At 58.4% G+C, this 21,662-nt stretch overlaps 1 protein-coding gene across 5 annotated transcripts in view; it reads left to right on the top strand.

The window, feature by feature from the left end:
- The window catches only part of DOT1L (DOT1 like histone lysine methyltransferase), a 52,447-nt gene extending 30,956 nt beyond the window's left edge, over positions 1 to 21,491 (top strand). For 2 of the 5 annotated variants that reach the window (XM_075998183.1, XM_075998185.1), the window contains 16 exons: positions 204 to 314; positions 399 to 633; positions 1,103 to 1,216; positions 1,847 to 1,938; positions 2,929 to 3,396; positions 3,935 to 4,060; positions 7,313 to 7,797; positions 7,920 to 8,055; positions 8,493 to 8,639; positions 9,190 to 9,304; positions 11,583 to 12,166; positions 12,396 to 12,601; positions 14,435 to 14,499; positions 15,009 to 15,953; positions 16,632 to 17,264; positions 18,640 to 21,491. In XM_075998183.1, the coding sequence (XP_075854298.1) occupies positions 204 to 314; positions 399 to 633; positions 1,103 to 1,216; positions 1,847 to 1,938; positions 2,929 to 3,396; positions 3,935 to 4,060; positions 7,313 to 7,797; positions 7,920 to 8,055; positions 8,493 to 8,639; positions 9,190 to 9,304; positions 11,583 to 12,166; positions 12,396 to 12,601; positions 14,435 to 14,499; positions 15,009 to 15,953; positions 16,632 to 17,230 (4,428 nt within the window). In that variant the 3' untranslated portion in view covers positions 17,231 to 17,264; positions 18,640 to 21,491. The remainder of the gene's footprint in view (positions 1 to 203; positions 315 to 398; positions 634 to 1,102; positions 1,217 to 1,846; positions 1,939 to 2,928; positions 3,397 to 3,934; positions 4,061 to 7,312; positions 7,798 to 7,919; positions 8,056 to 8,492; positions 8,640 to 9,189; positions 9,305 to 11,582; positions 12,167 to 12,395; positions 12,602 to 14,434; positions 14,500 to 15,008; positions 15,954 to 16,631; positions 17,265 to 18,639) is intronic. The other 3 variants (XM_012745676.3, XM_012745681.3, XM_075998184.1) reach the window with 3 other exon arrangements.
- Positions 21,492 to 21,662: the final 171 nt, after the last annotated feature.

Below are 21,662 nucleotides of genomic sequence, written 5' to 3'. Positions count from 1 at the left end.
GCTTCTTGTGAGTCAGGGCATCTGTGTTTGTGTGTGTGGCTGCAGGTGCCGCGTCGGGTGGCCTGTGGGAGCTTGTGATGTCTATGTTTCGGCTCCCTCATCTGTGCTGACAACCCCTCCGGTGTGGGCTCTGAGTCCCCTGGTGCAGTAGGGGCTCTGGCCAGTGCCAGACTCTGCAGCGCCATCCAGTTCTTCCTCTGCAGGAGGAACAAGAGGCAGCTCGGCGCCGGCAGCAGCGGGAGAACAAGAGCAATGCGACTACCCCCACCAAGGTGCCCGAGAGCAAGGCGGCCGGCCCCTCGGATGCTCCCATGGTAAGTCCCATGCTAAGCCCCATGCTGGGTGCAGCTCCTGCAGTGTCCCGTCCTTACTCTGCCATCACCCCCTGTGTCATGCAGGATTCCGCTGCCGAGGAAGACAGAGCCGGAACAGCCCCCGTCAAGAAGCCGTCCCCCTCCAAGGCCCGCAAGAAGAAGCTGAATAAGAAGGGGCGGAAGATGGCTGGCCGCAAGCGCGGCCGCCCTAAGAAGATGAGCACTGCAAACCCCGAGCGAAGGCCCAAGAAGAGCCAAACTGCACTGGATCTCCTGCACGCGCAGACCACATCCCAGACAGCGTCCCCCTCACCCCAGGGTGAGCCCTGTCCCGCCCCAGCGACTGCCTCCAGGCCGGGCCTCACACGCTGTGCAGCTGCCTGGGGAGCCCCTCAGTGGAGATGCGCCCTCCCGGGTCTCAGGTCTGCAGCGTCCCAGCAGCAGTGCCTTCGTGGTGGCTCTGCCACAGGATCCCCAGACCCCACCCATACCTGTCCCACCTGCAGAGGGGCCCCCCCTGCACACCCGGCCAGTGCCAGTACTGGCAGGGTCTCAGCAATGGGCACGAGGGGCTTTTCACCACATTGTTGCCAGCCAGGGTCTGGCGGTGTAAAAGCTGCCCCTGGGGGTCTTGGGTCCCAGCCAGAGGGGCCTCTGCCTTGGTGCTTAGCACCGTTTTAGACTCTGGGAAACATGTTGAGCTTCTCCTAAAGGAAGCAGGGAGTCTGGGATGGTCCTGGGCTCCATGGGAGTTGTTGGGTTGACACATTGTCCGTCCTTTCGTGCAGATGCCTACAGGTCACCTCATAGCCCCTTTTACCAGCTACCTCCGAGCGTACAGCGGCCCTCCCCCAACCCGCTGCTGGGGGCACCTACCCCGCCCGCGCTGCAGAAGCTGCTAGGTGAGCCGTGCTGGGAGAGCACTGGTGTGGGCGTGTTGGGGTCCCAGCAGACAGAGGGTCACGATTCTGGCCTGGCAGCAGCCCTTGGGACGATTACGCTGAACTCCACACGAGTTGCAGGGCCTGGGATCCGGCCTGTTAGAGATGTCAGCAGATGGGCCCCGGGGTTGTCTGAGGTCCACAGTCTCATTCCAGGAGAGCCTGGGTGATGTCTGGGGACATGTTCAGTTGTCACAATGAGGGTGGTGCTTCTGGCATCAAGTGGGTGGCGACCAGGGACACTGCTTAGCACCTTGCAGTGCCCAGGGCAGTCCCTCAGAGAATGGTCAGCTGTCCAGGGGAGAGAGGGCCTGGGCGGGCCCCCCATGCTCAGGCGCTCCCCATGGCGTGAGGGTGAGGGCGTGTTCTACTTTGCGGAGCCTGTGACACTCCTGCGATGACAGGAGGGGGGAGGCCCTGGGCCGGAACAGGCACCCAAACAGCCGCTCTGAGCAGGCCATCGAGTGGGTGCTGGGTGGGCCAAGTCCAGAGCTTGTTTATGCAGTGCCTCTCCCTCTTCCCCATGGCCTCAGGTGGGTTACATGTGCCACAGCGCTTTGATAAAACCATGTCACATGTCTTTCCCCCTAGAGTCCTTCAAGATTCAGTACCTGCAGTTCTTGGCATACACAAAAACTCCTCAGTACAAGGCCAACCTGCAGCAGTTGCTGGACCAGGAGAAGGTGGGTCCCACTCACGCTGCGCCTGTCTTCTGCTGCGTGGCATTGGCTCTGGTGCCATGCAGGCCCCAGGGAGTAGCAGGTCTGAGTGGGCTCTCCTGCCCCTTGCTGGCCGAGCTTCACACCTGAGGCCCCTGCTGTCGAGGCTGCCCCATGCCCAGCCATGGGGAGGCAGCCCCCTCTGGTCAGCGCCATTGGTGCCCAGTGGGTGTCATTGCTTTAGGGGTGAGGGTGCACAGCTTGGAGAGGCCAGGGCGTCCTTGGCTCTATGTCTTTGTGTGGCTCTGAGCCTGGCATGGTCCGTCTTCCTGTCACGGCCCCGGGGCTGGGGTGTGGGTGACTGCATTATCTCTAGGCTGGCTGAGCACAGCTGAGCTCAGAGACCGCCTTGCTGCCTGGTCCTTTGTCTTAGCTGAGGGACATAGGGGACAGTGATTCTGGCACTTGAAGGTGCTGCAGTCTAGAAACATCTCTGGCAAGAGGCTCAAGTGGCCTGTGATACTACGGTTGAGTTGTGTCTGAGCCCTGGTTTTTTGTTGGGACTTGGATGTTGCTGTGAAAGTTGAAGAGGCTCGTGCCGTACTTTATGTAGACACATGCACATCTCTCCCTGCTTAGCTGCTGAGGCCTTATTTTCCACTGGAGTAGGGAAGTTGTCATGTTTAAGTGGTTCCCAGTATCTTGTCGCATTTAGAAACCAGCCCTTCCTGTGTAGACAGGCTGTTGGGGTGGTCTGAATTTTTGCTATTATAACAGCAGTCTTTTTGTAAACTTTGGGGAAAAGCCCACTTTCGGTACTTCCTGGGATAAATCCCCAAAGGAATTGGTGGTCTCTGTGCTACTGGGATGTGCGGTGGCCCTGTGCCTGGAGCCCCTGCACGTGGAGCTCTTCATCAGCGTGTCTGTGGGGAGTGCGTTTGAGGGTATTGTGGAGGGTCAGGGCCTGGGGTCTTCCCTGGAGGGCCCTGGGGTCACCTGCCCTGTCTCCTGCAGGAGAAGAACACCCAGCTGCTGGGCACGGCACAGCAGCTCTTCAGCCACTGCCAGGCGCAGAAGGAGGAGATCAGGAGGCTCTTCCAGCAGAAACTGGACGAGGTCTGCCCTGTGGCGGGGCTGGGGTGGGCAGCTGGGTACAGTCTGGGGTGGCTCGGATCTGGCAGAGCATCTTGTGTTGGCCCTTTCACCTTTATGGATGTGTCCCCCAGACGGGGAGAGGACTGGGGCCTGGGAAGTCAAGGGGGCTGCCCTGGGGCTGGGCTGTGGGGTGGCCGCCCCTTGGGCACCCAGTGTGCCAACTGCATGTGTGTCCATGTGTATCCGCAGCTGGGGGTGAAGGCCCTCACCTACAACGACCTGATCCAGGCGCAGAAGGAGATCTCTGCACACAACCAGCAGCTGCGGGAGCAGTCGGAACAGCTGGAGAAGGACAATAGCCAGCTCCGTAGCCAGAGTCTGCAGCTGGTGGGTGCCCCACGGTGTCCAGCAGGGCGGCCTTCCCAGGCTGCCAGGGCTGGAAGCCTGTCAATCCGACTCCCTGGTCAGCGGGGCAGGGGCTGGGCTCTTCAGTGACCAGAGGGCCCTGCCTGGAATGGGATGGGCTTTCCACAGCCCTGCTTGTCTATAGCTGGAGGTTCCAGAACCTCCCTTCTGATCCCTCTGTCCTTAGCTCATCCCTAGACTTCCTGTGCAGCCTTCCAGAGCTCTGGCAGAGCACTAGGGCAGACGGGCCGGGGCTCCCCGAAGGCCTGCCTGTGTGTGGCTGCCCTGCGTTCCACCTCCGCTGGGGCTCCTGGAGCCCACACAGACCGCGGCATCTCAGGCCGTGGTGCTCACGCGCCTGCCGCGCCCCTCCCTGCCTGGGGTATGACACTTGAGGCCACGTCTGTGTGTCCTGGGGGCCTCTGCCTGCCGTTCTGGAGAGCGTGGACTCCCACCCTGTTCTGTCTGTGGGCCCTGCTTTCCAGGCCGTTGCTACAGCCACCACGTCCTGTCCCTGTAGCTCAAGGCCCGGTGTGAGGAGCTGAAGCTGGACTGGGCCACGTTGTCTCTGGAGAAGCTGCTGAAGGAGAAGCAGGCCCTGCGGACGCAGATCTCAGAGAAGCAGCGGCACTGCCTGGAGCTGCAGGTGGGTGTCACCGGGCTTCCCGCTGTGTGCACAGGGTGAGCTGGCCGCTTCCTTCTAGGACAGCCTCAGCTTTGGGGTCACTGTGGTGGCAGTGGCCCAGGAGCTTCGCCTTGCAGCCCTTGGAAGAGGGTTTGTGGGGATGGAGGGACAGGTGGGTTGTACCTGGACCATCGCTGTGCAAGGCCCCTGTGCCGCGTGGGGAGGCTCTGCTCACTGTTGTTCCCTCTGGTCCAAACAAGTGTCTCGGGGCTTGTTTAGCCGAACACTCATTGCTGAACTAAGATTTCCTGGTTGTCTTGTCGTAAGTGGTTTCTGAAAGAGTCAGCAAAGAATTTGGTCACTATTAACTTAATCACATCTGCAAAGAGAAGAAAAGAAAAGAAAAAAATATATGTATTTTTTTGAGACAGAGTCTCGCTTTGTTGCCCAAGCTAGAGTTTATGCCGTGGCGTCAGCCTAGCTCACAGCAACCTCAAGACTCCTGGGCTCAAACAATCCTCCTGCCCCAGCCTCCCAAGTAGCTGGGACTACAGGCATGCGGCACCATGCCCGGCTAATTTTTTTTCTATATATATTAGTTGGTCAATTAATTTCTTTCTATTTGTAGTAGAGACAGGGTCTCACTCTTGCTCAGGCTGGTTTCGAACTCCTGACCTCGAGCAATCCGCCTGCCTCGACCTCCCAGAGTGCTAGGATTATAGGCATGAGCCACCACGCCCAGCCAGAAAAGAAAATATATTAAAAAATTTAAAAGAACTTAGCCTGTAGTCCCAGCTACTAAGGAGGCTGAGGCAGGAAGATCACTTGAGCCCAGGAGTTGGAGGCAGCACTGAGCTGTGATGACGCCACTGCACTCTAGCCTAGGTGACAGAGCAAGACCCTGTCTCAAAACAAAAACAAAAACCTTGTCCTATTTGGTGGATTAGTAACAGAAACATGTCCACTGAGGTGAGTTAGAAGGCGCGAGGAGGAGAGGATAGAGGAGCATGGTGCGTGGTGCGTTTCCTTTCAAAATATTACCGGGAGTTGATACTTTTCTTTTGAGACAAAGTCTCACTCTGTTGCCAGGGCTAGAGTGCCGTGGTGTCAGCCTAGCTCACAGCAACCTCTAACTCCTGGGCTCAAGCAGTCCTTCTGCCTCAGTCTCCCAAGTAGCTGAGACTATAGGCATGCGCCACCATGCCCAGCTAACTTTTTCTATATATTTTTGTCCAGTTCATTTCTTTATCTTTCTTTCTTTTTTTTTTTTTTTTTGAGACACAGTCTTGCTTTGTTGCCCAGGCTAGAGTGAGTGCCATGGCATCAGCCTAGCTCATAGCAACCTCAAACTCCTGGGCTCAAGCAATCCTCCTGCCTCAGCCTCCTGAGTTGCTGGGACTACAGGCATGCGCCACCATGCCCGGCTAGTTTTTTTCCTATATATTTACAGTTGACCAATTAATTTCTTTCTATTTATAGTAGAGACAGGGTCTTGCTCTTGCTCAAGCTAGTTTCAAACTCCTGACCTCGAGCAATCTGCCCGCCTCGGCCTTCCAGAGTGCTAGGATTACAAGCATGAGCCACTGCGCCCGGCCTGTCCAGTTAATTTCTTTCTATTTTTAGCAAGATAGGATCTTGCTTTTGTTCGGGCTAGTCTCGAACTCCTGACCTCAAGCGATTCTCTCACCTTGGCCTCCCAGAGTATGAGCCACTCCACCTGGCCAGGAGTTGATTTTTTTTTTTTTTTGAGACACAGTCTCACTTTGTCACCTGGACTAGAGTGCTGTGGTGTCAGCCTAACTCACAGCAACCTCAAACTCCTGGGCTCAAGTGATCCTTTTGCTTCAGCCTCCTGAGTAGTTAGGACTATAGGCATGTGCCACCATGCCCAGCTAATTTTTTCCATTTTTGATAGAGACGGGGTCTTGCTCTTGGTCAGTATTGTCTCAAACTCTTTTTTTTTTTTTTTTTTTGAGATAGAGTCTCACTTTGTTGCCCAGGCTAGAGTGAGTGCCATGGCGTCAGCCTAGCTCACAGCAACCTCCAACTCCTGGGCTCAAGCGATCCTCCTGCCTCTGCCTCCCGAGTAGCTGGGACTACAGGCATGCGCCACCATGCCCGGCTAATTTTTTCTATATATATTAGTTGGCCAATTAATTTGTTTCTATTTATAGTAGAGACAGGGTCTCGCTCTTGCTCAGGCTGGTTTCAAACTCCTGACCTCAAGCAATCCGCCCACCTCGGTCTCCCAGAGTGCTATGATTACAGGTGTGAGCCACTGCGCCCGGCCTGTCTTGAACTCTTGAGCTCAAACAATCCACCTGCCTCAGCCTCCCAGAGTGCCAAGATTACTTACAGGCATGAGCCACCATGCCCAGCCCAGGAGTTGATTTTTTTGGTGCATGTAGCTATCACTTGGTACCAAGAATAAAGCAAAAAGACAGTTGGTGTCAGCATTTCTGTTACAGAGGCTCCATCCATGAAGGCTGTGTCCTCTTGGCATGTCCCCCGCCTTGCAGCACAGTTTCGTCATTTATGTGAGGTGTTCCCTGCCTTTGGGCCCTTGGGGTACTTTCAAACGGCTAATTCTTAGTACTAAATGATGCTGTGATGTGTTTCTTGACGCCAAAGGTCAATTCTCATGCTTTCCTTAAAGGCGTGCTCCTGAAAGCAAGTTTCTTAGTGTTTGAGGGCTGCAGGATGTGTCACTCTCTGACGCTAGCGTGTGACAGGGTTTGCTGGCCTCGTTCCCACGGATCTTCCTGTCTCCGTGAGAGATGAGTTTGGGTTCTGACTCTTTTTTGCATGTTTCTGTGTCATAATGAAATCACACGTGCCCATTGTAGGAAGGAGACAGAGACAGTGAACAGACCAAGAGGCAGAAACTTCCCTCAGGCCACCGGCCTAGAGGATATGCTGCTCTGTTTGAGAGGGGTGTGATCCTTCCTCGTTTCTTCCTGGTAGTCTTTGTGCTGACAAATCTATTTTTCACAGAGCAAGATCATTCTGTGTATGTTTGTGTTTCTTGCTGTTCTCGTGTTTCCTGTTGATGAGTACACGTCTATGGAGCCATCCCCACCACTCACGTGCCGTTTTATCCACGCTCCCTTGGCCTTACTGGCCTGACGCCAGACCGTGGGCCACTTTGGTTTTTCTATCCTAGCTAGTTGATTGGTGTCTGGCAGCTCCCCCGGGTGCCATGCATGGCAGCGTCCTGGGGATGGCACCCACGTCTACTGCGGCTCTGGGTCTTACACCGGCTCCCTCCCGCAGATCAGCATCGTGGAGCTGGAGAAGAGCCAGCGGCAGCAGGAGCTGCTGCAGCTCAAATCCTGCCTGCCGCCTGACGAAGCACTGTCCACGCACCTGCGAGGGAAAGGCACCCTGGGCCGAGATCTGGAGGCTGACCCCAGCAGGCTGCATCTTGAGCTGGATTGCACCAAGTTCTCGCTCCCCCGCTTCAGCAGCATGAGCCCAGAACTCTCCATGAATGGCCACGCCACCAGCTATGAGCTCTGTGGCGCCCTGAGCCGGCCGTCGTCCAAGCAGAACACCCCCCAGTACCTGGCCTCCCCCCTGGACCAAGAGGTGGTACCCTGCACGCCTAGCCACGGCGGCCGGCCACGTCTGGAGAAGCTGTCTGGCCTGGCCGTGCCTGACTACACCAGGCTCTCTCCGGCCAAGATCGTGCTGCGGCGGCACCTGAGCCAGGACCACGCAGCGTCCAGCAGGGCAGCCACCAGTGAGCTACACCCGCGGTGAGTGCCCTGGGGCTGTGGAGGACCTTCTTGGCGGGATCGCCTCAGTTGGGAAGAGCTATGGGGCTGTGTGCTGGGCCTGGGCCCGGCTCCCCGAGAGTGACCAGGCCTTCTCCTCCCAGAGCCGAGCATGCCAAGGAGAACGGCCTTCCTTACCACAGCCCCAGCACGTCCAGCAGCTTGAAGCTGAGCCCTCAGGACCCCCGGCCCCCGTCCCCTGGGGCCTTGCAGCTCACCGGGGAGAAGAGCAGTGAGAAGGTACGGCCCAGGCCCCTCCCGCCCTCTGCTTGTGCTCCAGGGGCTCACGCTGAGGTGGCAACGCCCAGGGCTTAGGGTTAGCAGGAAAGAAGCCCTGGTCACCTCAGGGTGGAGGAGAATGTGTGCCACAAGTGGGGGGCTGGTGGGCACAGCATAAGCAACACTGGGCAGGCGTGGTGGAGAGCACTGGGTCTGGGTGGCAGATCGGGTTTGTCTGCGCCATCGGGCTGGGAACACTGGTGTGATGCAGAGCCCTGCTCAGGAGGCCAATGTGTTCTCTGGAAGTGCTAGGGGTGTCTCTAGAACATCCCAGCACAGATTCCACGGGGAAGAGCTGGGGGCCCAAGGGTCTGGGACTGTGGGGGCCGTCGGTTAGGGTCCCCTGGTCCCATGGCCTGGGACCTGCTGACCCACGTGGTGGCTGGTGTGTGCTGCAGGGTATGAAGGATCGAGCCTATGGGAGCAGCGGGGAGGCCATCACCAGCCTGCCCATCAGCATCCCGCTGAGCACGGTGCAGCCCAGCAAGCTGCCTGTCAGCATCCCGCTGGCCAGCGTGGTGCTACCCAGCCGCGCGGAGAGAGTGGTGAGTGTCGCATGTGCCAGCTTAGGCAAAATGGAGTTGGAGGGCTTTTGCAATTTTTAAAAAATTGCACACTGTTAAATTTCAAACACATTCTAATGTGAGAAAAAAAGAACATCCCAAACCCATATACTTATGGTATATTTTGTAGTTTTTATCTCTACTCCGTTTCTCTGACAGAAGGCAGCGTTTGAGGTAGAGAGGAAATGAAACCCATGTCAGGAGGACCCCAGCCTCCCTCCTCCTCTAAAGCTATCTGTGGTGCTGCAGCCTGGCTCCCACACCCTGTTCTCCTGCCCCACATGGGTGGATGCACGAATGACCGTCAGTGTGGCCTGTGGCGGGCTTTCCTGGGCCATGACCGATTTCTTTTTGTTTTTTCATTGAATACAATTCACCCATTTTAATGGTTTTTAGTATATTCTCGGAATTGTGCAATTAGCTGCCTCTAACTCCAAAACATTCCATCACCCCCCAAAAGAAGCCCTATCTCCTCCCCACACCCTGATAACCATGGATCTATCTCCTGACACACCTGTTTTTCCCTTTGTAGAGAAGCACCCCAAGCCCCGTGCCGCAGCCCCGAGACTCCACGTCCACACTTGAAAAGCAGATCGGTGCTAATGCCCACGGTGCTGGGAGCAAGAGCCTTGCCCTAGCCCCCGCAGGTAAGGCCTGTACTTCCCCCACGACCTATGCCCGTCAGGTTGGCTCCAGTCTGAGTCCCTCCTGGCAGTGGGTCTGACCTGTAGCCACAGCGAGCCCCAAGGTAGCTGGGGGCTCTGCAGCCTCGGGCCTGGGTATCCCTGATACTGATGCACATGTTGGCTGTTGTGGCCTGTGCTGTGCCCCACTCCTGTCAGGGGTGGTCTTGTTGCTCACCCAGCTGCAAAGCATGGGGGTCTCTGAGGCCCAGGACTTGGGGATCGGCTGGGCACACAGTGGTGCCCGATGTAGGCGGCTGTGGTCTTCGGGTGTACAGCTGCTTTCTGGGTTCTGTTTTCCTTCGGAAAGCTTCAGCCACCTGGAGTTGTGTTAACACAGGGCTTTGCAAATGCTTTTGCTATAATGTCCCTCCCGTCATCCTACCTACCTGCCACTTAGTGTGCAAGCAGCCAGCGCCAATATGGAAATGGTTGGATGTAGCTGTGTGCCATTAAAACTTTATTTACAACAACAGGCTGTGGGCCAGACCTGTGGGCTATAGTGTGCTGGCCCTGTGTTAACTAATGCGTAGTGTGACATGGCAGTTACATTTTTATGAGTCAAGAGTAAAGTGCAAGAGCCTTTTTTTAGACAGAAACAGCCCGTGGACAGTTGTCTTCCCTAAGCCTGGGGAGGCCACCCAGTGACACCAGGTCCCTGGGGATGCCCTTGAGTCCAGGGATGGCCTGTCCAGTGCCCAGCGCAGGCGGCGCAGAGCTGTTCTCTCTGAAATAGTTATATCATCAGGACGTTTGTGACCAGGGCTTTGGAGGCGTCTAGGAGTGAACTCCCTGGCAGGCCCCACATGTGGAGTGGGAACTGTGGGTGCAGTTGCGCACGAGTCTCAGAACCACCCACAGCATGATCCCTCCCTCCCAGAGTGGGAGAAACCTCAGCCCGAGCTGGCCTTGCCTCCCCCACCAGCCACTGCGGTTCTTCCTTGTCCCTCAGCAGGCTCTCCTCCTCCCCTCCTGAGCCTCCTTACTCCTCTGGGCACCTTCCGTGCTGAGCACTCAGCGTTCTGACACGCCCAGGAGTGGAGAGATGTCAAAAGGACCATTCTGCAAGTCACATGTGGTACATGTACCAGGGTTTTGTTTTTTTTTTTTTTTAGAGACAGGGTCTTGCTCTGTCACCCAGGCTGGAATGCAGTGGTGTCATCACAGCTCACTGGAGCCTTCAACTCTTGAGCTCAAGCTATCTTCCCCACCTCAGCCTCCCAAAGTGCTGGAACTGTAGGTGGAAGCCACTGGACCCAGCCAGGGGCATTTTTTAGGGCTCTTTCTGGTACCTTTGTGCCAGGAATGTGCCACTGGCCCCACCTCCCATGGGCACCGAGCTGTCAGCGGCCAGGCCCGAGAGAGGAGAGCGTGCTGGAGCCAGGCTGGTGATGAGCTCCAGCCAGAGCACCTACCCGTCCCTCACACTGGAGCTGGGGCCACTGCTCCCCCGTCCCTGGGGTGGTCCTGAAGTGCAAGTGCAGCCTGGGGAGGAGGGACCTGAGAGGGCCCTTGGCGTTCATGGCTTCCATAGCAAGTGGCCTTGAGTTTCTGGGCCTAGAGCTGTCTTCTGGTCAGGAGGGAGGAGGTGGTTCTGGGGATCAGGCCCTGGGGCTCTTGCTGGGGCGGTGTCTCTGGTGTGGGAACATGGCCAGGCACACTTTGCTGTCCAAGGACGCGTAACCCAGCCTGGGACCAGTTCATGATAGATCCCAATGTAAGTGATGTCTCAGTTGAGACTTGGGGGCCTGGGCAGCTCAGCCCAGTGGCCAAGGCCCAGGTGTGCAAAGGCTTGACCCCCGAGAGTCTAAAGGTAGGGGCAGGTAGGCCAGGCTGTCGGGACCTGCCAAGGGGCACTACTGGGGCATGGTCAGGGTTGGGGTGAGATTTGGTGCCAGTGAGGGTCCCCAAGACCCCATGGAGCAGCATGGCAGGTCCCTCCCGCTTCTGACTCCCTGTCCCCTCCCACTCCCTCTCCTTCCATGTGACCCCAGAACACAGAACCCTCAATGTCGTTCTCTCCCACATGAGATTGACTTTGGAACCTTCCAGATCTGTACCCTCGGGCCATTTCTGCCTCCAGGACTGTCCCCGCTTCCCCAGGTTCTGATGGCTCTGCCCTGGGTGGCTCCTGAAGGAAGGCCTTCCCAAGACCAACTCCCTCCTCTGCCAGGATGGTTCCTGGCATCCACACTGTGGGCTCCAACCATTCTGCGTCCCTGAGAAACTGTGTCCCCCACAGGCTTCTCCTATGCCGGCTCAGTGGCCATCAGTGGGGCCCTAGCCGGCAGTCCCGCACCACTCGCCCCGGGAGCTGAGCCAGCCGCCTTCGAGGAGTCCTCTGGCTCGGGGAGCATCTTTGCCTCCGTGGGGTCCCGAAGCTCGACACCGCAGCACCTGCCCCTACTGGCACAGCCCCGCAGCTCTCGCCCAGCCTCTCCAGCCCACCAGCTCTCCGCCAGCCCCCGACTGGGTGGGGCCACCCAGGGCCCCCTCCCTGATGGCAGCAAGGGGGACCTGCCCTCTGATGCTGGCTTCTCAGATCCTGAGAGCGAGGCCAAGCGGAGGATCGTCTTCACCATTTCCGCCGGCATAGGCAGCGCCAAGCAGTCGCCTTCCAGCAAGCACAGCCCTCTGAGTGCGGGCACCCGTGGGGACTGCGGTCAGAGCCACGGGCAGGACAGCCGGAAGCGGGGCCGGAGGAAGCGAGCATCGGCTGGGACCCCCAGTCTGAGTGCGGGTGTGTCACCCAAGCGCCGGGCCTTGCCACCTGTGGCTGGCCTCTTCACGCAGCCGTCAGGGTCCCCCCTCAACCTCAACTCCATGGTGAGGACGGGGCTCGGGGCAGGTGGGAATAGGAGGGGGACTGGGACAGGGCTGAGGAGGCAGACATGGGCCTGGCTGCATAGCCCAGCCCATGTGAGCACAGGGAGGGGTCAGACTTGCCACTGCCATGTCAGGAGGCAGAAACTCCAAGACACCTGTCAGGCGCTCCGTCCTGGGGACCTGTCTGTCTGTGGGGCCTGTGCACATCTGCTTTGTTTCTGCTCCTCAGGTCAGTAACATCAACCAGCCCTTGGAGATCACAGCCATTTCGTCCCCTGAGAACTCCCTGAAGAGCTCCCCCATTCCCTACCAGGATCACGACCAGCCTCCCGTGCTCAAAAAGGAGCGGCCCCTGGGCCAGACCAACGGAGCACACTATTCCCCACTAACCTCAGACGAGGAGCCTGGCTCGGAGGATGAGCCCAGCAGTGCCCGGCAAGTTACGGGGTGGGTGGGCAGCAGGGCCTGGTGGGCGTGGGTGGGTGCAGTGTCAGGTGCCGGCTGGTGCTGGCTCAGAGGAAGGTGTCGACTTTGTAGGATGCACCTTTTCGAAAGTCCTGCGAAAGCATCGGGTGTCGTCTGCTTCCCAGGCAGTGTGGGCTCTGTGTGCCTGAGGCCGGGCAGGGCATCTTCCCTGGGGTCAGCAGGTATCCTGACACAGGTTTAACATCTCTGGGTTAGGAGAGACAAATGAGTAGAGTCAGCCACAGCACAACTCTACTGTGTCCACCTTTTGGGCTACTATTGGCCAGATAGCACGTCTGGCCCAGTTTATCTTACTGTGAAGAACTATTTCTTTTTTGAATAATAGCTTTATTATATGTAATTTGCATACCATGCTGCCCATTTATAGAATTCAGAGGTTTCCAGTATATTCACAGGACTGTGTGTCATTATTATCTAAATCCAGAATGTTCCATCATCTCATCCCCATGAAACACTAACTCCCTGGCCCCTGGCACCCACGGACCCACATCTTGCCTCTGTGGATCTGCCTGTTCTGGACATTTCATATAAATGGAGTTTCACACTGTGTGTCCTTCTGTGTCTGGCGTCTCTCACTGAGTACGATGTCCTCAAGGTGCATACACACTGTGGCCTGTGTCAGATCCTCGTTCCTTTTCATGGCTGCGTGATGTTTCACGTGTGGATGGTCCATGTAGTGTGTCCATTTACCCATCATAGGACACATGGGTTGTGTCCACCTTTTGGGCTATTATGAATCATGCTGATGTGAACGTGGGTGTACCAACAGGTCTTTGACATCTGCTTTCAAATCTTTTGGTGTATTCTCAGAACTGGAATTGCCAAATCACATGGTTAAATCGTATCTAAGTTTTTAAAGAACCGCCTTGTTTTCCTTGTGCCATTTGCGTTTCTGTAGGCTGGGGTTCCGATTTCTCTACATCCTCACTGAGACTTCTTTTCTTTTAATTGTAGCCATTTGAGTAGATGTGAAGTGGTATCTCATTGTAGTTTTTTCCCTTTGTTTATTTGCTTAAATTTAGGGTGGGTAAAAGTGCTTTTCCATTTGATGGTCCAAAGGGATTCAAGCCCCTTATCAGATACACAATTTGCAGATCTCCTTTGGTCTCACTTGGCGCCACTGGTGTCCTTTGAAGCACAGAGGAGTTAACTTTTAACTGGGTCCCATTTGTCTCTTTGCATTTGGCGTCTCTGCTTTTGGTGTTTTGTCAAGATGTCCATTTTGTTTCTATTCCACCTGTGTGAGTTATGTTAAAAACACGTTTTGCACTTGGGTGCTCTGTTTTTGTGTTGGGAACGCCCAAGGCAGGGATTCCAGAATCTTTGGGGATTCCTCTATGTCCTGGGGGTTGCAGTGTCATCTGGGGTATACAGTAAGACTACGGACACATGGGACTCGTGATTTAACACTACTGCGAATCCTAGCTCCATGCACAGCTGGGACCATATGCTGGGACAAACACAGAGGGGCTTGTGAGAGGAAAGAATATCTCCCCTGGGGACTCGCCTGCTTCCTCTGGCGTGCTGTGGCTGAGCTCTCAGCCTGTTGCCCCAGCAGAGGTCTTGGAGTCCCTGTCAGGACGGTCCCTAGTGCTGGGGCCGGCATGATGGGGGCAGGTCCTGGCCCTGGGGATCCGGCCTCGCCAGTGGGTCCTCCTGTCGGTGGAGAGTGCGCTGTGCCTCACCCGCCTCCCCTTCCTGGAGCTAGTCATTGTTAGCGTTTGTACAGCTCTCTAAGTGCACGGTTGGATTTCAAACATTAATGATGTTTTTTTCCCTCAGAATTGAGAGAAAAATTGCAACGATTTCCTTAGAAAGCAAATCTCCTCCGAAAACCATGGAGAATGGTGAGTAGTGAGTACTCCTAGGGTCTCAGATGCCCAGGGCCAGTTCCTTTGCTTGGGGTTAAGCTGCCCTCTAGACTCATCTCTGGTGGTGGCGCTTGGCATAGCCCAGGGCCACCCTGGGCAGAGGGTGGGCATCTGCCAAGCTGGCACCTGCTGTGTGGCAGCGATGGGGGCCTCCTCACATTCCTGGCCACATGACTATCTGTCTCCTTGCTCCCTACCTCCCCAGGCTGCCATGGCCCCACCTGCCTGTGCCTGTGTGGCCCCTCAGTCGCCCAGGGACAGCCCATCCTTGCTCAGAGCTGTATTCACCTTGGTACCTTTTCGTCCCTGGGAGACGCTGGTTCTGGGCAGAGTCTGGCCCTGAAGGCTTCTCTCCATCCCCAGACCACCCCAGCCTCCAGCTCTGCTGCCCAGTCTCAGCCTCGGACCTGTTGGGGGATATAGCCCTGCAGGGCCACTGCCCGGGGTGGCCCAGGTCTCACGCCTCTGCCTGTCCTCCCTGTCAGGTGGCAGCTTGGGAAGGAAGCTGACGCCTGCGAGTGAGCCCGTCAACAGCAGCAAGTGGAAATCCACCTTCTCGCCCATCTCCGACATCAGCCTGGCCAAGTCTGCAGACAGCCCACTGCAGGCCGGCTCCGCCCTGAGCCAGAACTCCCTGTTTGCGTTCCGGCCTGCCCTGGAGGAGCCCGTCACCACCGATGGGAAGCTTGCTGCTCACCCTAGGAAAGGCTTTCCTAGCTCCCTGGCGGGGACCGATGGACTTAGCCCAAACGCCAACCCCTCCCACGGCTTTGCCTTCAGCGGGAGCCTGGCCGCAGAACTCAACTTACACAGCTTCAGCGATGGTGCTTCTCTCGCTCATAAGGGCCCCGAGGCTCTGGGCTCCCCGCTGAGCTTCCCCTCGCAGAGGGCCAAGGAGGCCGCGGAAGCCAACCCCTTCCTCGGCAAGAGGCAGCTGGACGGCCTGTCCAGCCTGAAGGCCGAAGGCTCCAAAGGCAAAGAGGTGGGCGAAGGCGGCCTGGCCCTGTGCGGGCCTGGCGAGAAGGCGCCCCCACCATTGGGCAGCAAGGCCAGCAAGGGCCGGGACCGCGACCTCGATCTCAAGAATGGCCACAACCTCTTCATCTCTGCCGCAGCCGTGCCTCCCGGGGGCCTCCTCAGTGGCCCTGGCCTGGCCCCAGCGGCATCCTCTGCAGGCGGTGCGGCCCCTACCGCCCAGACTCACCGGCCCTTCCTGGGCGCCTTCGCCCCGGGCCCACAGTTCACGCTGGGGCCCGTGTCCCTGCAGGCCAACCTCAGCTCGGTGGCCGGCTCATCTGTGCTGCAGTCCTTGTTCAGCTCGGTGCCGGCTGCTGCGGGCCTGGTCCATGTGTCCTCTGCTGCCACCAGACTGACCAACTCACACGCCATGGGCAACTTCTCCTCCGGGGTGACAGGCGGAACAGTTGGAGGTAGGCAGGAGTGTACTCTCCCGCCTGTTGGTCCCAAGGGCAGGGCTCTGGCTCCCCTGTAGGTGGCGACTCCTGGACAGCTGGGGCTGGTCACTGGCTGCCTCACAGGGTCCCTTGGAGGGCCTGGCACAGGGCGAGCAGCTGCGCCCCCAAGGCCCCTTGTCTTCACTGGTACCTGCAGCCTCATTCCCATCAGGAAATCCTGGCAATGGTTGTGTGGGCAGTGGATTCCTTGCCGAGCCACCTGTTGGGTTCTCTGGTTGTAACGGCGTCCCTCTCGTTTTCAGAAGGCCACGGTGCACATGGTCACTAGGGCATTACTCTCTCCCGCGGAGGTCACCTGTTTAAGAGTGACCGCCCCGGGCCCTGGCACAGCCTGGGAGCTGGTGGTGTAGGAGCAAGTCCTGCGGTGCCTGCCGCAGATGCAGGCAGGAGTGGAGCCAGGCCGGAGCGGCGCCCTGGGCCGGGCGGGCTCCCTGCGGGGCGGGCGGCAGGTGGGCCCGGAGGGGCGGGCGCCCCACGCAGGTAAGCTGGTGCCTGCGCTGCCGCTGCCTGCGCTTCGAGCCTGCACGCACTGGAGCTGGCCTGCGACCTGCTTCCCCTCTGTGCTGCGCTTCTCTTCACTTGGACTGGACAGTGCCCACCTGTTGAAGCTGAGTTTTTCTCTCCTGTTTGCAGGTGTCTTTAACCACGCGGTGCCTTCCGCCTCTGCTCATCCGTTTGGAGCCCGTGTCGGCCGTGGGGCCGTATGTGGCAGCGCCACGCTGGGCCCGAGCCCGCTGCAGGCGGCGGCCAGCGCCTCGGCCTCTTCCTTTCAGGCCCCGGCCTCGGTCGAGCCTCGGCCGCCCCCTCCGCCTCCGCCTCCCCCACTCCCTCCGCCTCCGCACCTGGGCCGGCCCCCTGCGGGGCCACCCACCCTCCACGCACCCCCTAACGCCGCCTTGCCTCCTCCCCCCACGCTGCTGGCCGCTAACCCCGAGCCCGTGCTTCTGCAGAGCCTTGCGTCCATCCCACCTAACCGCGCTTTCTTGCCCCCTGCCTCTGCCGCCTCCCTGCAGCCTGCTAACGCCTCTTTGTCTGCCAAGCTGGCCTCCCTCCCGCACAAGGGCGCCCGCCCCTCCTTCACGGTGCACCACCAGCCCCTGCCTCGGCTGGCCCTGGCGCAGGCCGCGCCCGGGATTCCACAGGCCAGCACCACGGGGTCGTCCGCTGTGTGGGTTTCCCTTGGCATGCCGCCTCCTTATGCCGCGCACCTTTCGGGGGTTAAGCCGCGATAAAGACTTGCTTAGCTAGCAGTTCGTATTGTGTAAGGTAAGGCCAGAGCCACGCCTGCTGGCTCATTCGAGACTGAACTGCCCTTCCCTGGCACAGAGGATGGCCGCAGGGCCCTGCGGAAGGGCCGGGGGTTCTGAGGTGGAAAGAGGGAGACAGTGCCATAGGAGGGCCTCCGAGGGGCAGTGAGCACTGGTCATGGTGTGGCCTGAGCGCAGGGCCAGCGGAGCTCGAGAGTGTTCTGGGGCTGTGGCTGCCCGTGGTAACCCTGGTCCTGCACCAGCCCTGGCAGGGGAGGCTCCCAGAGTGGCCTCTGCGTCCCAGCCTAGTTCCAGGGCGCCTGGCACATGGCAGGCACAGTGTCCGCGGCAGAGTCGCCAGGAACTAGGGTGGTGTGATGGCAGCCCCACGCCAGCCTTGAGGACTCCTCCCAGGGCAGGGTGGGGAACCTGCAGCCCGAAGGCCACTGTGGCCTTCTGGGTCCTTAAGTGCAGCCTTTTGGCTGAATCCAGATTTTACAGAACAAATCTTTTTATTAAAAGGGGAGCAGCAGAGAAATAGGAAGCTTTTCTTGCCTCTTGTGGTGCTTAAAATTTAAGAGCAATCTTGAAGTCGGGAGGCCTAGGGCATTAAGAAAATGCACCACCTGTGAGGCCTTGGTGCTGCCTGCCTTCTAAGACCACCTGCTCTGGGGGAGCCGGGGGTGACAGGCGAGGCCACTAGGGCAGGTTCTGTGGCGCCCTGTGGCTGTGGCACACAGCCAAGGGCTCTCAGTCCAGAACATCAGGGCTGAGCTGGACCCACCAGTGCAGACAGGGCCACCTGGAGGCCAGGAGGATGTTGGGGTGAGAGTTTGTTGGGTGCCAGTCTGGCAGAAAGCATGCCACCCCGTTCCCCCAGGGAGACAGTGTCACCCTCAGCCTCCAGTGAGGACTGGGACAGGAGCTGGCTGCAGGGCCATGTGCTGCCTGCTGCCCTCACGTGTGTGTGAGTGGACACAGACCTGAGGCTTGGCTGCTGGGTGGGATCAGTGACTACTACCTGGTCAGTGCTGTTCACTAGAGGGCTGGGGACAGGTGTGCCGGGTCCTGCCAGAGTCCTGGAGGTAGGGTGGCTTTAGCTGGATTCGTCCTCAGAGGCGGCGGTGGTGCTGCTGGGCAGTGTCTCCTGTCCTCGCAGGGGCTGCTGGAGGAAGGCAGGCAGTTGGTGTCGGGCTCTCGTGTTGGCCCACAGGGTCACTCGCCTCCAGCAGAGGGAGCTAGCCCTACGCCTGCTTCAGACGGTCCCCGCTGTTGGGGGCAGCCCCAGCCCAGCGTGTCTCGTTCACACAGGAGACCTTCAGTCCCCTGGCCTGGGTGTGTGTGGGGCGCCTCAGAGCCAGGTGCTAATAGCTCTCCCCGCTGTGCCCCTACAGGTAACTAGGACTTCTACCTCAACCGCGAGACCTATGCAAGGACGGTGTGGACCAAGGCGCCTGCTACACGGTGCTTGCCAGCCTGCCCGGCTCCCCTGAGCAGCGAGGAGGACGGGAGGACGAGCTCTACTGTGAATCGCGGCACACCCGCAGGAGAGGCTGGGCCTGGTCCAGTTGTACTGTCGATAGTTTTAGATAAAGTATTTATCGTTTTTTAAAAAGTATAAACAATTCTGACTTATTTTATTCCATCTAAGTCGTCAGAGGCAACTTATTAAGAAATATAAATATCTATATATAAGAGGATCTATATAAAGACGTGTGTGAAGGGCTGGCCCGCCAGCGGAGACGCCGACAGCCTGCCCTGGTGCTATCGTCCCGGCCGCGCCCTCCACCGTGCTTGGTGCTGAGCCTAGATGCTGACCAACGCCGACGCCTGTTCTCAAGCTCCCGCCTGCCCTGTCCTATACCAAAGGCAAAGGCACGCCCACCCCTACTCCCCATCCCTGCGCCTTCCCCTCCCAGCCCTGCACTGTGAACGCCCAGACTTTTAACCCTGGGGCTCAGGATCCTGCCTTTGGCATAGGAACAGCTGTGCAGGCCCCTCCCCCGTGCGTGGCGACGTGGCCTTGCGGGCCGAAAGGAGTAGGCCCCATACTCAGCTCTGTGGTCTGTTCTGAGTGGTGCTCTGAGGAGGGGTCATGTGGGACCCCCAGTGGCTGGGTGGGCCTGTGTAACAAGTGCATTTACTTTGTATCTCTTTGCTGTTGTGGCTCGGAGCACGCGTGTGACATGGCAGGTCGTCGGTCGTGGGTCCCTGGTGTTTCTGTATAGGAGAGAGTCACGCTGAGGAGTGACAGTATTTTATAGATCTGATGAGAATTTATACATTTCATAGACTTGACTGCATTTATTTTTAGATGGTATAATGCACAGTGAACTTTAAAAAGAAAAACAAGGGGAAAATCTTTTATTTATTCAAGTGCACAAAAGTGGCCCCCAGGCCAGACCCTGCCTGGCCGCAGCCCCAGGAGCCTGGAGCGGAGCTGCCACCCCTACTGGAGTCGCCCAGGCCCACGTGGCCCCCGTCAGGTTCATGGTCATGTCCACCGTGCATGTCTGCAGGTTCTCGCAGCTCCTGTGGGTGTGCTGGGGCCATGTGTCTCTGGCCCCAGGCCTGGGTTTACTGCTTAACCCCTCCCCCTGCCCCAGCCTTGGGACGGGGTGTGGACGGTACAGCAGAGGCTGAGCTTGGTGGGAAGGCAGAACTGTTCCAGGCGTTCCCAGAGGTTCATGAAGGGTCTGGGGCTTCTCAGTTGTCAGAGCAGTGGTGTCTGGGGGGAGCCCTAGGTCCCCTGACAGGGTAAACATTGGCCACAGGCCACCCACTGGGGCTGGTAAATGGCAGGGGGTGTCCACCACTCCGAGGTTTGTGTCTGGGCCTCACTGGGGCTGTTGTCAAGTGTTTGCTCCTACAAGGCGGCATCAGGGGCCTGTCTTCCCTTCCCAGAGACTGCTGGCAGCCAGCCCTGGCGCTTTGCTGTGCTCAGCCAGAGCAGGTGTGCCCCCACCACCACCACCAGTGGAGGGAGCCCTGTGCTCGGCTCCCAGCTGGGGGAGGGCCTGGAAGAACCCTGCTCGGCTGTCCTGTCCCACTCCGCCCCCATCCCAACAGCCTGTATCTCAGATCCCTCCACCCCAGCAGTAGACTCTGAAGATGGTGCTTGAGACCGGCATTCACACTGGCCCGTCCTCCCTTGGGTGGTGGCTCTGGGTCCCTTCCTCCCTTCATGTTGGTGCTCTCAGCTTGTAGGTGCTGTGCCCTGGCCTTCAGGACAGGGTGGCCACTGGGCCCAGGGAGCCAGGGCTGAGCTGCCCAGCATAGCTCCCTGAGACGCTGTGGGGTTGAAACAGAGAGGGTGGCCTGTCCCTAGAACAAAACACATTCTTTCATAAACACTGTATGCTTCTACCCACCACCCCAGAGACGCGGGCGGCTCGGGTGCCAGTGCAGGTCCTGCTGATGAGTGCTGGGCTTCTGCTGATGTGCCACGTGTAGCTGATCCTACAGAACGGATGTCCATGTATACTTGAGTGTTGGGATACCAAGTACCACATGTCTGGACACGCTGGGTCTCAGGTGCAGCTGGCACGGGTGGAGTCTCAAGCCTGTTGGGGACCACGCGTGCATCCACACACACACTAACCCTGATACCAATGGCCACGGTGGCCCCCATTATCTGAGCCCCAGTACTGTGCCCACCCAGATGCCCCCAGAGTAGCATCAAGATGCCACTGCGCAGGGATGCGGGTGGCAGGTGCAGGATGACTGGGGCCCCGTGGACCAGGGGTCTGGCGCTGTTGCCTGGGCTGGCTTCACCAGGGCAGCTGTCTCGTGGCGTCGTGCTGCTGACTGTGGGCCGCTGCAGGAAAGCCTGGGGGGCTGCCCAGTGGCCCTTGCTCAGGAACCCTTAAGGAACCCCCTAATGACTAAGACAGCCCCCCGAGGCCCTGCGAGGCACCTTGCCTGGCCAGCAGGGACTAGCCCGCAAATGGTGACTTATTTATTTATCCACCCCCAGGACGCATCCTTCTGCTCAGGGGTCAGTAGGGGACCCCCCTTCCCACCCACCCGCCATTTGGTCAAATGGTCCATCCACCGGCTGCTTCTTTTTCTCATGTCTCAGCTTTTGTAACTCAAGCTTTGCTGTCTTTACGGTGAACTCTGTATCTGAACTGCGTGCATTGTCACGGTTCCCTGCGGGCTGCTGCCTGGCCCTTCCCATGGCACTCCGCCGCATCTTGCGTTTCCACCTCTAGATGCTGTAATAAAGAGACTGTTTTCACTTGGACCTGGTCTGAGAGGTTTATTCCTGGGTGACACAGGGCATCCCTGAAGTGGGACTATCCCCTGGCAGCAGCTTTGGGTGCTGAGGCTGGCAGAGGTGCCCTGCCCAGGAGGGCTCACGCTGGTCAAGCCAGACCCCTGGGACAGCCTTTCCTCTGTCTTCCCCCTGAGGAAC

Source organism: Microcebus murinus, chromosome 27, assembly GCF_040939455.1.
Source record: "Microcebus murinus isolate Inina chromosome 27, M.murinus_Inina_mat1.0, whole genome shotgun sequence".
Classification (NCBI taxonomy): domain Eukaryota; kingdom Metazoa; phylum Chordata; class Mammalia; order Primates; family Cheirogaleidae; genus Microcebus; species Microcebus murinus.
Note: the sequence above shows the minus strand (reverse complement) of the source record. Positions and strands in the feature narration are given on the sequence as shown.